Source organism: Mustela nigripes, chromosome 2 (assembly GCF_022355385.1).
Source record: "Mustela nigripes isolate SB6536 chromosome 2, MUSNIG.SB6536, whole genome shotgun sequence".
NCBI classification, from domain to species: domain Eukaryota; kingdom Metazoa; phylum Chordata; class Mammalia; order Carnivora; family Mustelidae; genus Mustela; species Mustela nigripes.
The window spans coordinates 174,073,589-174,090,399 of NC_081558.1; the positions used below are offsets into that span (position 1 = coordinate 174,073,589).

General features: G+C 34.8%; 1 protein-coding gene across 2 annotated transcripts in view; it reads right to left on the reverse strand.

Moving 5' to 3' along the window:
- The window catches only part of EPHA6 (EPH receptor A6), an 876,957-nt gene that overhangs the window by 239,397 nt on the left and 620,749 nt on the right, over window positions 1–16,811 (reverse strand). For both annotated transcript variants that reach the window (XM_059392124.1, XM_059392125.1), the window contains 2 exons: window positions 5,322–5,430; window positions 2,007–2,080 (listed from right to left, as the gene is read on the reverse strand). In XM_059392124.1, coding sequence (XP_059248107.1) covers window positions 2,007–2,080; window positions 5,322–5,430 — 183 coding nt within the window. The remainder of the gene's footprint in view (window positions 1–2,006; window positions 2,081–5,321; window positions 5,431–16,811) is intronic.

Consider the following 16,811-nt stretch of genomic DNA (forward strand, 5'->3'; position numbering starts at 1 on the left):
GCTAGTTTCTGAAGGACAGATCATCTCTTACACATATCTTTCCAAATGCCTGAAGTATGGTTTTATAGGCAATAATCACACAGCAAACCTTTAATAAATTTGAATTAGTAGGGATTAAAATATCAACACAAATTTGTGGCATAGTGGATGGATGATAGTAGTTTTGTTGCTTTTGATCTTGAAAACCATATAATACCCTTAGTTAAGTGTTGGCTAGGTTTCCTTAGAAACATGCTCTTGCAAGAAAACCTCAAAAACAAACAAAGAAAAAGTAATAAAGTGAGTTTAGAGGAGGTGATAAAATGCCCACTATAAGCACAATTTCCTTCGTGAATTCTATGCTTGTTGCCTTCTTTCATTACTTTTTGCCTACTGTCTCCTGCTACCAGATATGCAACCATGAGGAGATTAGTACTTCCCAAAATAATGCCAATAAAGCATTCTAGGTATATTTAGACCTGACAATGATTCTGAAGTACTGTGCTTTTCTTGACTTCTCAAAGTTTAAATTGGAAGAAAAGAGAACAGATATTTTTATAACTTAATAGGAATTGTGGTTTTCAGATTGAAAAATCCAGTGGCTACTACTAGATGACTAGTGGTGTCTAATTGGATTTATGGCATTGATATCGCTTTTTTTTGGTAAACATAGTATATGCAGTATAGGGGAAAAAACCACTTAGCTCCAGTTTTGACTATCTCGTTACTTATTTAACTTATCCATGTCTTCTTAAACATCTGTTTGTTATCTTTCTTTTACTTCTTTGCCTGCTTATGGTTATTTTCACTGCTTCTTGCTGGGCCCACCTGGTTTAGTTTAAGCTAAACTGCTAGTTGGGAAACAGATAACAAATACCTCAGGAGCATCTTTTCCTTCTGCATTTCAGTACTAAATGCCCTGCAGTGAATCTTAAGGTTTCTCAGCGTATGTCATCTGTCCAGGTGTTTGGATCCAGTTTTCTACAACTGTTCACAGTGTTTCCAGCTCATCTCATGGTTGGTAGTGGCTGTCAGCATTCTGCTCTGTGCCAGGGCAGCAAGCCTCAAATGTATTATAAAAAAAAGAACAACTAGGGAGACCTTGCTAAAACTGTGTGTCTTGGCCCTACCATGGATCCTCCGTGTCAGAACATGGGTGAGGGAGGAGAGAACATTCTATGCAGATAGTCCGCAGACCCCTGAAAAATCTGTGAGCCTCTGAAATAGCCCTAAACCATCTCTTAAATCCTTTCTGCCCCCTTCAGCAAGTGGTATAGATTGAAAAGTCCCTTATTCCTTTTGCTCAACTTGAAGTAAAGATGAATTTAAATAGTTAAACAATGTGCCTCACACATTATCTCTATATTGCGGTTAATTAGAGAACATCCCTTTCTTGTTAATTCAGAGTCTCACGACAGAGAAACTGTCTTGACAAAGTAGTTTGCCATTTGGATGTGGAGGTATAGGTGGGCGTTGGGGAGGAGAGGGTGGCAATTATCAAACCAACTATAGTGGTAATTATAGCTTGCTTGGGAAGAGATTCTACAAATGAATATAACCTTGTAGTCAGCTCAAGGATTTCATACATATTCTAAAAGTTAAAGAGCTGATTTTCTTTTTTAGCGCTAATGAATTGTAAAATGATTTGTTATATGTTTAAAATGACAATCCCTACAAGAAGGAATAAAAATTCCTTAATATTTCTATGGCAAATGCTCTACTAAATAAAACCAACTCACATTCAGGAGCCATTGTGAGCGGAAAATGACTAGATATAAGCAGTCATCTTGTATTTTTAGCATATTCAGTCTTTGTGTTTTCCATCAAGCCGAATTAGTAAAAAAAAGTACTGTCATTTAATGAGAAGCAGGTGCAATTTCCACAAACAAACCTGGGAACCAGATGAAAACTCTTAAGGCTGGAAGTACACTTTTTCAGATTTTCTCAACTCCGTGGATGTAAGTCTAAAAGGAAGTCCCGAGGGCTGGAACAATGTAAAACAATGGAAGAGTCACTGTACTACTTACAATGCCCATTCTGCTGTAAGTGGTTTCTTCTCTTCTCTTCTGACTTCATTTTGGCCTTTATGTACCACTGGCACCTTTTAAAAAGGTAAATAGAATCTTATTTTTAGAACTGAATGAATGAGAATCAAAACCAACTAAAATACCTATCATCCATAGGCAAAGTTCTTATCATAAAGGCCATTTTTTAATGAAAATACTTATAACATGTAAAAATATTCCATACAAGGTTTTTTATTTACATTGAAATTAACACTAAATGAGAATAAAATACTCCCAAGTGGATTGATTAATCCAAATGATAGGAATCTTAGAGAATATTCTATAATCAGAAATAACCAACATATTCTTCCTTATATAACTTCTAATAGCTAGAGCTGGCAAAAAGCATTAAAAGTCAAAGTGAGAACATGTTTTTTGAGTCAAAAATCTCAGGCATTTAGACAACTGTCTTCTAGTTTCATTGCTAAAGAGCATGATTTCTTTTTTTTGATGTCAGAAATTTGGTAGAGGTGTGTTCCATTCTCTCTTGGGATGATTGTGCTCTAAGAAAGGGGAGATGCTTATCTTGCATGATTTCTTCATCATGATTAAATTCATCAGCATCCATATGATTCGACAGTTCATCAAATTTCTAATTCCAAATGATTAAACAGAATACATCTGTGGTATACAATCCAATCTCTCAATGTGAATTTGTCCTCAAATCCTAAGGAAATTGAGTATTTATTCAGAAATGTTTTAGAGTTTTTACAGAATAATTTCCAATGAGTACTCCCCTTATCAAAGTGCTTAAGGGATACTTCAAAATGAAATTTTTTTTTTAATCTTGTGTAATTGAAATTGTCTTCCGCAGGATAGAAGAATAAAGTAGTTTCTAATGTCATATAAGCTGGCAAACATGGAAAGTAAAAGCTGAAAATAATTTAGTATAAATTTTTCTTTTATCATTGGATTATCTTTTTAAGTGATATTCAAATTCTGCTTCAGAAATCCCAAATAAAGATAACATTTGAGCCCAGCTCTCAAGTTTATTACGGCAAACTGAGTTAGCCTAAGGACTAAAGGTTAAACATATAGCAACACATTAAGTGTTGGTATGTTTATTTTTTTTCAACCTAATTATCATTGTGACTTTCCATGCACCAAAACTGTGTTTAATCCCTCTTCCTGCAAGACAGTCCTAGATAGGATCAGAAAAACTCTAACTTGTTATTTTTGGATTTTTGTTTTGTTTTTTGTGTTTGTGGGTTTTTGATTTGTTTTTTCTGGCAAACAAGTTTAGACCTCCACCAGGATGCATAGCGTTTTGTTTTCTTCTTTCTGTTGTTGTTGCTGCTTTTTTTTTTAAATAAACATATATTTTTATCCCCAGGGGTACAAGTCTGTAAATTGCCAGGTTTACACACTTCACAGCACTCACCATAGCTGCTGTTGTTTTTATAACCAGTTCTCCCCTACTAATGACTAGGATTTTGTAGGTCCTGTTTAGTATTTGTAGGATATTATATTGAATATTCTGTTTTCAACCAAATGGTTAGTTGGTTTAAAGAATCCAAAATTTGTTTTTTGCCCACTAAAAGACAGTTGTAAAAACTGTGATGGTGGCAGGAGCTGTGAGAGGTTAGCATGAGGTATAAAGGGAGTGAGAAATAGGAGAGTGCTGGGCAATGGTGTCTGGTGATGTCACCAGGCCATGCCCAAACTAGTCCTTTCTATTACGATTAATTTATCAGTATTTCCTGCATTCTTTCATTAGATATTTTTCTTTTTTCTTATTACTATAGCTATGACTTTTTATCATCTAATCAGTCTCCCAACACAAGAGACTCTGAGATAGTCTCTATTATAAGAGCAACACTAGGCCTATTAATTCAGAAAATATTTAAGTACACATGGGTAAATGTGTCCCTTTTACAATTAATGTCATAAAGAAGTCACCATTTCAATTCAGCCACATTACAATATTCAGGTATTTCTCTTTTCCTTGATAAGTTCTATAAAAGTGGGTTTGTTACAACTAAATCTGATACCTCCAATGGGTACCAATTACAGTCAGGGAGGGACCCACCTTTGACAACTGCCTTCTAAATACTTGTGAATTTATTGATCTGCACCTTTAGCCTGCTCTAAAATTGTAGGTAATAAATTTTCCATGCATGCATATCCTCTATAATTTTAAAATTAATTTAAATAAAATATTGATACATAAGTCAAGTTTTAGAATGAACAAAACAAAAGGTGTTTATAGTTCACTGAACTATTGCCCCTGAAGGTAGCTCTTTGTCATTTCTGATTATTATCAAATATCAACATTTCCCAGTTGAGATGGCATGCTTTGGCTGGTGTCCTCATGGATGCACAGTTTTTGGCTGGCATTCTCATTGCACTTTTAGATCATGACATGGTTTTTTTAAATGTGTGTGTTTTTGAGATTATCAAGAAAACTCTTGAGGTATTCTTTTGTGCCCCTACTGATATTCTAGCAGGAATTATTGCTCCTGTTGTGGGAATAAAAATATGATGTAATCTACTGACAATATCTGACAAAGGCCTGTTGAGGCTTAATATCAAGGCTTACATAAGAAATACTACTTGTTCTTTTATGTGATTTCATACATACTATCTTTAGTCACATCTCTGTATTGTCAGTACTTGGCTCATGGTAATAATCCAATATATCAAAAAGCCAATAAATGGTTTTAATTCATTGTAATACCAAATATGTACAAAAACAGAAATAAAAGTTTTAGACGGGTGAAGCACTTTGACCAGCTAGTCAGGATTCCAATCTAGGTCTTTTGTTATGTTAAATTTATTGTTACTCTAAATTTTCATCCTTATTACACTAAAGTGGAGTAATACCAGGTTTAAAAAACCAATTAACATAATACTAATATAGATCCTTTCACTATTTAATGAATAAATATAATACATTCTGTAACACTGTTTATAAAAAGCTTTTATACAAATTCTCTGTTGAATTATTTTTCCCCCAAGAAAAATCCCTTTGATGGGATAATTTGAATGTAGCAAAGGAAAACCTCAGAAGTAACTTAATTGAGTAAGAATTTATCATTCATAGCTTTCAAAGTGTTTTAATCTAATCATTAGTTGCTTTCATATTCAGAAGTGTATTGATAACAGAGAACTAGCCAGGTGGTTCTGTTACTGTACAAACTTTATTTAGAGCAGAATCTCCCCTGATCCCTTATTGTCTCAGACCTGGTTTGTTATGTTGAAAAGCATATGAATACAAAGTATATAAGAGAACGGTTATTCACAAATCTTGGTAATCATCTGGTATGCTTTAGTTACCTCCCAGTGATTAAGAAGAACAAAGTAAGAATGACGAGGAGAGTAAATCCCCCAACAGCCGCAGTGGCTATCACGAGAATCTGTCCCTGTTCGGCCGCCATGTCAGAAGCTGAAACACAAATACAATATTAAAATTTCCCTGGATGACATTTCACTACTAAAATTATTTTACAACTTAGTATGTACTTGAAAATATAGTAATGGACACCAAAAATCCATACTGTATTTGCTTTTATTTGGCACACAGGATGCAAACTTAAAGTAAGGGCTGAAGGCTGAGGTCATAACCCACATCACATTTTCTTCTTTTTTCAGAAAAATACAAGTAAAGTAGATGGATTCTTAGTATCCCACATTTTAGGAATAAATATTTGTCGCAAATTTAAATCAGCAGATGGACTTAAAAGGATTTTATGTAATTGCTAATTTATTTCCTTAAACACTCTGATCAACAGACTAGGCTTTACCCACTGTTTGGTGTCTATTTCCACAAAGTGGAAAGACTACTGCATAATTCACTTAAGAATGAGCTTTTTCATATTTCATGGAGCTTAACTCAAACACGAAATTTAAGAACTCTCACTCTATAGCACAAGAGTGTACATGGTAAGTTCTTAGATGTCTAACAGTAATTGGAAAAATGACATTTGAAAGCTTCCTTTTTTGAAGAGAAGACTAGATAACATATGGTATCAACATATTAACTCTTCATTGACAAAACTATCTAAAACTATATTGGATGCTTTTACTACTTCCCAGGAATCTTTTAAAATATATTAGTTCAATTAATTAATTGGCACTTCTTATTTTGTGTATTACTGAAGTTTTAATCAGATATATTTTTTATTGAATAGGATAGGAACTATTGCTTAGGAACAGAGGCAAGAAAACTGAAGCCCAGAGAAGGTACAGAACTTGCCCAACTCTACACATGATTGTCACCAGAATTCAACCTTCAGATTTTTGTTTCATTTCTCCTTATGCTATACTTTGAAGTCATAATTCAGTTAATTACCAATATTCTAAAATATTGAGTCAATCAGTCCCTTAATCTCCTTTAACTAGAATAAAGCTTGGTTTTTATTTTGATTACTGTAAAAATCTATTAATCAAATCATTTACACACAGAAAACTGAACCAAAGAAAGAATATAACTGAAAAACATTTAATTTTCTAACACAACAACTTATTAAACTTGGATACTTCAAGACTTTCACAGAAGTAGATCTTCTTCTGGGAATCAAGTATGCAGTATGCTATGTGCAAATTTATATCCAGAGTAGTAACTTCAATAAAAATGACATACCTACTAGAAAATATCTGAACATTAAAAGCTATTGTTGAGTAAGAGACTAGTCATAGCATTCAAAAGGCTTTTTGAGAAATCTAAATGTAAATAAAATTAAAAATCATTTATGCTTTGGTGAGTGCTGTGAAGTGTGTAAACCTGGTGATTCACAGACCTGTACCCCTGGGGATAAAAATATATGTTTATAAAAAAATTAAAAAAAAATTTAAAATAAAAGAGTGTGAAAAAAAATCATTTATGTTCAGGTTTCAGTAAGAAACCTATTAAACCTTGGAATTAGATTTTCATCAGTATGATTTAATTAAGATATATTCAGGCATCTATTTCTTTTAGCTCATAATCTGCCCAGATAAAAGTTAAAGTGTTGCACTTATCCAATAATGTGAAGATGTTTTATTAGATCCTCAATGAATTTCCTAATCTTCAAAATAGCACTGATATTATGGGAATTAATGTGTGCTCTAAAATGTCACATTTTCACACTGAAAATTATTGAATAACAAATTATAAAGAATAGATGTTACAGAAAACAACATTAACTCTTTGAAGATAAAGAAGATGGCATTTAAAAAGAAAACATTTACTTGGTAAAACTGTTGTATTTGTAAAATATATAATATAGTTCAAGAGTTTTAAAAACTGGAGCTTATATTTTCACTATAGCCAGGTAGCAAATAATTTATTGGGGCCATATATTCAAAATTCAGATGGAGGAGAAGATTATGTAATTGGGCCTTTTGAAAATCAGATTACTTTATTATAGAACACTGTGTTGTTTAACTTAAATAATTACTTAGCAAATTGCCAGGTTTACTAATGTATCTTCTTTTTCACCCTTGTAATTACATATTTATGAACTTTGCTTCAATTAAAATTTTAATTGAATAACAGAATATTAAGTTATAACAATTTGAAAAATGCATATGCCTGTGTAATTGTTTTTTAAAATCTGCACCAGAAATCCTAGACACTCTTCTTTGAAGATTAGCATATTGTTGACCCTTGAACAATGCAAGTCTGAACTGCATGGGTCCACTTATATGCACATTAAAAAAAAAAATAATACAGCATGGTATTGTAAGTGTATTTTCTATTATGATTTTCTTAACATTTTATTTTCTCTAGCTTACTTTCCTGCAAGAATATAGTATATAATACATAACTTACAAAATATGTGTTAATTGACTATTTATGTTTTTGGTAAGGCTTCTGGTCAATAGTAGGCTATTAGAATAGTTAAGTTTTGGGGGAGTCAAAATGTGTATGTGGATTTTTGACTGCTAGGGCAATGGGGGTGGTTGCTGTCCCTAACCCTCATGTTGTTTAAAGCTCAACTATATATAAATATATAAGTCATTTGAAAATAAGAGCCCATATGGTGATACATTATTATACTGGGAGTAAAATGCCATGGATTATGGGGCTGGGATGATTATGAAAATATTAGGAACATCATCGTCATTAACAGCAGGCACTATTTGCTTCATAATAAACTCTCCTCGAGCACTATGCTTAGTACTTCAAATTAAGCACTATTCTGCACAAATTCAGCATTATTCTGCACAATGATCTTAATAGGTAGGTACTACTACTATTCCTAGTTTAAGTGGTTATAGTATTAGTATAAGGTCACACTTCTTGTACACAGGGAAGCTGGCAATCTAACTCTGATTTGCCAGGCTCCAGGCCCATGCTGATGCCAATATTTTACATGACCATTTTCACTAACAGAACAAATGGCTAGATCCAGTGCTTTTGTGGGACCTCAATCCATTTTGCTTGACCATGGTGTCAGGTCTGTAGAATGAGAATGTTTAATTAAATGTCTGTCACAACCTCTCAGAGCAATTTTATTATGATACTGTGTTATCCATAAAGACTACAAATATTGGGAAGAACAAGATTTGCCTTTGAAAATAAGAGAGACACTCATGACCTGTGCTGCAGCTCTTGGTCCTTAATGGGGATAATTTCTGCCTTTTTATCATATTAGTGTTGGCCAGTCACCGAGCTCTATCTCAGGATGAAGGCTGTCTATAGTCCTTAACTTTGTTCACAAGGCTCTCTACAAATGGCTCTATATACATATTTCCAGATTCACTAACTATGCTGAATTTCTTCCAGTTGCTTGAAAAAGTGTCAAACTCTCTTTCATGGTCAAGTCCTAGTCAGTCCTCTTACTTGAACATCATATCATTTGGGAAGCTTTTCTCTGACTGTTTAGATTTGATTAGGTTCATAGACTTATGTTCCCACAGACCCTTAGACTACCTCTACCAATAAATTTCTATCATGTTTTATTGAAATCACTTCTTTTGTAATTTTTTTTTTTTACGAATTCCATGAGGTCAGGGATTTTATTATTCACTATTGTATCTATAGTAAGTTGAATGATGACATCTGCATTACCCCTCTCTCTGCCCCTACAGAAAAAGAGAGAGAGAGAGAATTTGCAGGTGCAAATAAGTTAAGGATATCAGTCATCCTGTACTAGCTGGGTGGACCCAAATCCAATGACAAAGAGACAAAAGAGAAGACAAGAGAAGTCCATGTGAAGACAGAGGTAGAGACTGTGGAGACAAGCAGCCACAAGGCAAGGAATGTCTGGAGCTTCCAGGACTCAGAAGAGACTAGGAAGGTTTCTTTCCTAGAGCCTTAGGAGGGTGTATGCTTCTGGCCTCCATAACTGTGAGAGAATTTCTGTTGTGTGTGTCACTTATGACAACAGCTCTAGGAAACTTAATACAGTATTCAGCATATAAGGCCTAATACATAGTAGTAGCTCAATAAATATTTGAGGGAATGGATTGAATGATGGTTTGCATTGGGTGATTCTGTTTAAAAAAAAATCAGATTAACCTAGGGTAATCTATATCTTCACCTTCCCGTGAAGTAAGTCTACCCAACATAATTTTAATCAGAAGAATCAAATTATTCTGTATGCTTGGAGATAATACTTCCCAGAAAGCAGGAACTACTAGGAAGTACAGACTTCTACATTAAATCAAATTAATTAAGCTTAGAAATGTGACTCTAAGGTTAAGAACTCATCAGTTCATTCAACAAATGTTTATTGAGCACTTATTACATGGCGGACACTGAGATAAACACAGGAGATTCAGTGATGAAGAAAAAAGACCATCATTTCCTTCCTGGATTTACTGTTCATGGCAAAGATAGACAATAAACAAGTAATTACAAGTGTAAGAACTGTTACAAAAGGGATACATAGGGGTTGCTCTGGAAAAAGAATAAGCAGTCACTAGCAATGAGTCAGCAGAGTGGCAGTTAGGAAATAAGCTGATTCTTGGGCAGCGTGAGAATTACAGTGCCAACCCCTGCAGTTGAAAATCACTGCATAGCTTTTGACTCCCCCAAAACTTAACTACTGTTAAATAGTAATAGCCCATTATTGATTGGCAGCCTTTTCCAATAATTCAAATAATTGGTTAGCACATACTGTGTGTATTATCAACAACATCCCTTCTTCCAGCCTCGGGCCACCCTCCTAACTCTTTTCCAGTCACCACCTTTGAAATCATAATCTCAAGCCATCATTTGCCTCTGGGACTAGTCAATACCATTTTTTGAGCTTATTTCCTTCTTGCTGAGCAACCGTGAGCTCCCAGATTCATCAGAATTATTCCACCGAGGTGGAGGCTGCTGCCAACCACTTGGTCAACAAGCGTCAGCTGGCCTCCTGCACCTACCTCTCTTTGGGCTTTTATTTCAGCCTCATAAGTGGCTCTGGAGGGTGTGGGCCATTCTTCTGTGAGGTGGGGTAGGAGAAGCAGGAGGGCACTGAGGGGCTCTTGAAGATGCAAAACCAGCTGGGATGGTCACGCCCTATTCCAGGACATGCAGAAACCATCCCAAAATGAGTGGGTTAAAACCCTGGATGCTGTAAAAGCCACCATGGCCCTAGGAAGAGCCTGGACCAAGCTGTTTGGGATCCACATGCCCCAGATTCTGCCTCACACACTTCCCTGTCTCTGTGACTTCCTGTAGAACCACTTCCTGGATGAGAAGGTGAAATTCATCAAGAAGATGGCAACCACCTGACTATGCTCCACAGGCTGGGTGGTTCCCAGGCTGGGCTGGGCCAGTATCTCTTTAAAAGCCTGGTGGTGAATATTAAGGAGGGCACGTATTGCATAAAGCACTGGATGTGGTGTATAAACAATGGATCTTGAAACACTGAAAAAATAAAATAAAATAAAATTACCAAAAAAAAAAAAAAAAAAGGGCTCCAGTGCAGCTTTGAGCCTCTGGGGCTCAGAGGCCCTGATGTCAGGGCTTCTGCCTAATCCTTTCCCTGCAGCAACTATGCAGCATTTTAACCACTCTGGAATCTTATCCCAAGTCTTGGGCCAAGTGAAAACAATAAAACTTTTTGCAAGGAAAAAAAAAAAAACCCTACTAAAATAAAATTAAATCTCTGTGTATGTGAACATGCAAAGTTCAAACCCGTGTTGTTCAAAGTCAACTACCTGTGTTAAGGAGGAGGAAGAGAAGGAGGTGTACTTTTTCCTTGGTTAGAGACCTCAAGGACCTGATTAATTTAAGTAGACATTTAGACAGAGAAACCTTAAAATCATCTACCAAATAGATTCCAGAAAAATACAGTATAGGTACAAATCCCCTGGCATGTGTGACAACCTGTTAGTATCATCTAGTCATTTTTTAATCCTAAGAAGATTATTTCTAATTAGTTTTATAGGAGAAAACGCATATCATTTACTAACCTAAATAACACCCTAAAGAGCAAATGTGTCCTTAAAAAGAAACAATGCCATCTGGGTAAGAAATGTTGATCGGAAATTTGTCCCTTTGCTTAATGGAATGAGGTCGTAGTCTTGGAAAAATACAAGTATACTAAAATAATTATTTCATTGTATGGTTTGGAAAGAGGCACACTTCCTTACGAGGAAGCAATTATCCAAAAAGAGATACAAAATTGTTCCTGACAAGAGCTTAGTACCTAGCCAATGCTTGGCATAAGTCAGGATGCCATTATAAGTGAGGTTTACTTTAGTTGTTTCTATTTAAAGAGAAAAAAAAGTGAGGTTCTTTACTTGGAATCCAAATACTTCTAAAAAATAGATTTAAGAAAATAAATTTCATGTCTTTAGGATATGAGAGAAAAGCAATTTGGCTATTTTTAACCAAAGAATTTTCTTCTACTGAGACATGATTTTTGTCTCTCTGTAATCAAGATTATTCTAGTTTATATTTACATTTCAAAGTAAAATCTGTTATTTGTATGCTGTGTCATTTTCTGTGGAGTAGCTTTTAAAGTTAACTCTTTTCTGTTATGAACATCTTTTTAAAGTTATTGAAGACAGCAGTTACATAATTTTCTTTTTTTGAGTAAAGTTTTCTTAAAATGCTTGCCAGGGAAATAAATGGTGGTATATATTGTTTCGTATTTACATGTTTTATTTGTGACTCCCAGTTCTTGATGAAACATCAAAATTTCAAGTGATATTATCTCATTTCACCAAAATGATTTTTTTTTTTTTAAAGCACAGGAGAAATCTAAACATTGTAATGGAATGACAGTACCCAGTAAACTAATCTTAAGATTTATTGACAGACCATGCAGGAAATCTTTAGCTTTTTTTTTTTTCTGGAAAAAAAAAATTCTCCTTAGGTCATATACCATAATCAGGATTAGTTTAACCTTATGAAATGAGATACACATACAAAGATTTAGCAATATATAATGGAAACTAATCTGTAAAACCTCAACACTATATGGTTATATAGACATATGTGTATGACATACAAATGGAAGCTGAGGATATATTTCTCCTAGACAAACAGAATTTTGTGATTTTGTAGATGATGCTGTTATTCTCTTGTCTACTTGGACTTGAAATGTGTGGTCATCTTTGATTCTACCTTTCCCTACAATTTCATGTCCAGAATCAAATCTTTATCATGTCTTACATTATTTTATGTTTATTACCACTGGCACAACCTCATTTCAGGCTTCAGCCTCCCATGATTAGACTACGTTTATATTTTTCTATTCAAATGGCTTTCTACAGTACTCTTCCCAATCCATCTCACATTATGTGGTCACATGATTATTCTTCAAAATAAAATTTTAAAATATTCAGAGTCTTTCTCAGTGCCTAGAGGGTAAAATCATCCCACGGCAGTGGAAACACCATTCTTAGAGATATCCAGGCCTGAACCTGGACTCAGCCCTCCCGTAATTCTCTCCTTCGCCTTCAGGTTGATCAATTCTGCCATTCCTACATTTTAAGTAATTCTTTGATCCGCGTTCTCTCCTGTTCCCGCAGCTGTTCAGATACTCCTCACACGTATTTGAATTCAGCAAGATGGCAACTTCCATCTATGTGGAATGCAGTGGAATAATAACAACGTGGACACAAAGCCTCTGAAGAGACATTCGATAGATATTCACATACTAAAGAATGCAGGGTTTACTCCATAAAACAGCTTTGATGCCTCACACTCTTCTTCAGATGTATTTATTGATTTCCAAGTTCACAAAACAGTAGAGTAATAGTAAATTAAGTAAGTGGAGGCCAAAGGTAAGATATCTAAAGAGAAGGAATGGAGTAGAAGTGCGCGCTGCTAGGCTGACCACCAGAAGAACTGGGGAAACTGAAAATCTGACATATGATCCCAAAATATACACTACTCAAGAGTCAGGAATTTAGGATCAAATATCCCTGTAAAATTCAGAGAGCACAGAAGGACTCACTATGTTATAACTCAAAACATCAACATGATCATATAAAGTCAATCACAGCATGCTGACTTATGTCCAGGGTATTTTGTTTAAAAAGGGCAAGAGTCTGTGGGAGCATGATTAGAAAAATGTCTCTGAAAATACTTAAAAATAATAAAATAATACTTTTAAGGCCAAACCTTGGTCTGAAAACTTCAGTGGTCAAAAAAAGATTCACTTTCTGTGGATTTCAGGAGTTTTGGCTTACTTCAATTATACTGTAAGCTTTTTGAGGGCAGAAATAATATCTTTCAAATTTCTATATCACATGGGATTAGTACAGTGCCTTACACAATCTAAGAATTAATAAATATTCATGAGGAAGTGATAAAGAACACATTCTAGATATAAGGATTAAATGTCCCTGGCTAAAGAAGAGTTTTCATATATGAGGTATTTGGTAATGCTCCTGCTTAAAAATGTTCTAGTTATACAAACAGCCCCTTACACATTTGTTTTTTGGTATTAAATATGTTCAGAAATAAATTAATAGAAAATAGTGTGACTTAAGATTTTTTATTCAAATACCCCTGCTTAGGCTTTGAATGAAGTAAATATTTAGAGGAGAATATTTGCAATGGTATTATATTAACATGTTTCTTTTATGTTCAGTATTTGTTGCCATTTACCAACAGGAAAAATACTTCTAAGATGAGAGAGAGAGAGAGAGAAAGAGAGAGAGCAAAGACAAGGGATTCTGTGTTCCACTCAAGTAAACCAGTTAATATTCTCAACTGGATAGAAAAAAAAAGCCTCATGGATCATATCTATTGAAGTAGGGATCCTTAGCTGGGATTATACTTTTTCAGAAAGTGATTTCACTGCTGTGCTTTCCTCCTCAGGGCTGCAAGTTCTCCAGAAGTGATGCAATTCAGTACATCAATCTGTGGCTACATTGGGACAGAGAAGATTTCAAGATTTGCCCTTCTTGATGACCTTAGTTTATTTGTCAGATAAAAATGCCAAATGACACTGGGATAATTGGAAAATGTGAGTTGGGTACATCTTGATGGAGAGGCAGAAGCAGAAGCAGGTAGTGCAGCATGAAACACATTTTGTTTTGTTTTAAAGATTCTTGAGTGCATTAATAGATGGTCAAGATGCCTTGACAGGCAGGCTTCATATGACAAAGAACAAAGAAAAGTGATTGAGGCATTTAAACATCTGGAACTCTGTTAACATTCTAAATGTCAAGGATTTAATTTGTAATTGTCTATATTTCATATTGTTATTTGCAGTTGAGATAGGTCTTTGATAACGTATTTTGCAATTGAAATACTTATGCCTTTATACATGCATATTTCATCTTTTTTTTTTTTTTAAGATCCAGTGTATAATAGAATTTCCTTACAAATTTCACAAATTCCCTGGAACAATCGATACTCAATTTCAAAAGACTATTTAATGTGCACCATAATATTAATAGTGAGTATTTGCATATTTGTAAACATAGACATGCACTTGAGGCTATAGCTTCTCTATATAACAGTGTGGCTTGAGGTAAAAAGCTTTATAATTAAATGCATAGTCATTAGAGATCACAAATTTCATAAGGCTTACAAACTCAAAGGTTTCTTTAGAATCTATTTTTCATAGAAAAGTATGTGAAGAAAATAATCTTGATTTAAAGCACACATTAAACTGAGGGTTGCTGGAGGAGAGGTAGGTAGGTGGATGGGCTAACTGGCTGACCAGCATTGAGGAGGACACGGGATGTGAGCACTGGATGTTAAACGCAACTGATGAATTACTGAACTCTACATCTGAAACTAATGATGTATTATATGTTGGCTAATTGAATTTAAATTAAAAAACACTTAGAAAATAAACAAACACAAACAAAAGCACACATTGGTTATTTAGAAAAAGTTCTAGAAAATTTCTTGAGGGGCGCCTGGGTGGCTCAGTGGATTAAGCCGCTGCCTTCGGCTCAGGTCATGATCTCAGGGTCCTGGGATCGAGCCCCGCATCGGGCTCTCTGCTCAGCAGGGAGCCTGCTTCCTTCTCTCTCTCTGCCTGCCTCTCTGTCTACTGTGATCTCTATCTGTCAAATAAATAAAATCTTTAAAAAAAAAAGAAAGAAAATTTCTTGAGTGAATTCTTATTCATCAAAACAAACAAAAATATTAATCATTTAAAATGTGCTAAACACTGTGATATAGGGACTGGGGAGACAAAGAAAGCTTAATTAAGCCTGGTTTCCTATCCTCCTAGTAGTTTCTCTTCAACCAGGGTGATACTCAAACCTTAACTGTAATATGGTGAAACTGTTGCTAAAATGGAGGCATGTGTGAGGGTCTTGAGGGAAGAGTAGGAGCGTGATAATCTCAAAAAAAAAAAAAAAAGGGAAGGAAGGCTTAAAAAGGAGTTGATTCTTTTTTTTTTTTTAAGATTTTATTTATTTATTTGACAGAGAAATCACAAGTAGGCAGAGAGGCAGGCAGAGAGAGAGGAGGAAACAGGCTTCCCGCTGAGCAGAGAGCCAATGTGGGGCTAGATCCCAGGACCCTGGGATCATTATCTAAGCCGAACGCAGAGGCTTTAACCCACTGAGCCACCCAGGTACCCCAAAGGAGTTGATTCTTAAGCCAAATCTGAAAGGATCAGAAGAAATTTGCAAGTAACCAAGGTGATGAATAGATATTGGGACATTCTAGTGTGAAGAAATGACATTGCATATATATGGAGACAACACAGCACTTGGAGTTTTTTACATGCATTCTGAGACAGGATAGGAACAAGAGTAGGAAGGTGGAGAGAGTGGGTCATGAAAATTTAGTGACATCATCACTAAAAACATCAGCACGCTTATGTTTTTCTCAGGAGTGGAATAGAGGGAGATGGGAGTTTACTTAAAATTGCAATTCTTACTGGAGATAGAAACTCTTGCAAATGTATGGGAAGAAACTGCCAGAAGATAAATCCAATTGAGGAGATTAAAAAAAAAAAAAAAAAAAAGAGAGCAGAACTGAGATTGAGAAAGTATTGAGGCCATGTTTGGAGAGCTTAGATTTGGTCTGAATCTCACACTACTCCTTGAGTTTTTATTAATAAGGTAATAAGGTCCCACTTTTCATCAAATCAGTAGGGTTTTTATCACTTGAAAATGAGAGTCCTACTTAATGAAATGAAACAAAGAAGAGAAAATTTGGCTGTATTTGTCCATATGCATATCCTATAATGAGGGGAAGGGAAGATAAGTGGGTCTTCATATTTCTAAATTAGCTACTCATAATTCTTATTGTTTATTATGTTATTTGAGTTAGATGTTTTTAATCTCCATTTATTATTAAATTTTTATTCTATGCAGACCACAGCCTTTGCCTCAATAATTAGATGAACGAGATTGCAAGAGTAAAGGAAAATAGGGGGGGGTTACCTTTTTATTTTTATTTATTTATTTATTTATTTAAAG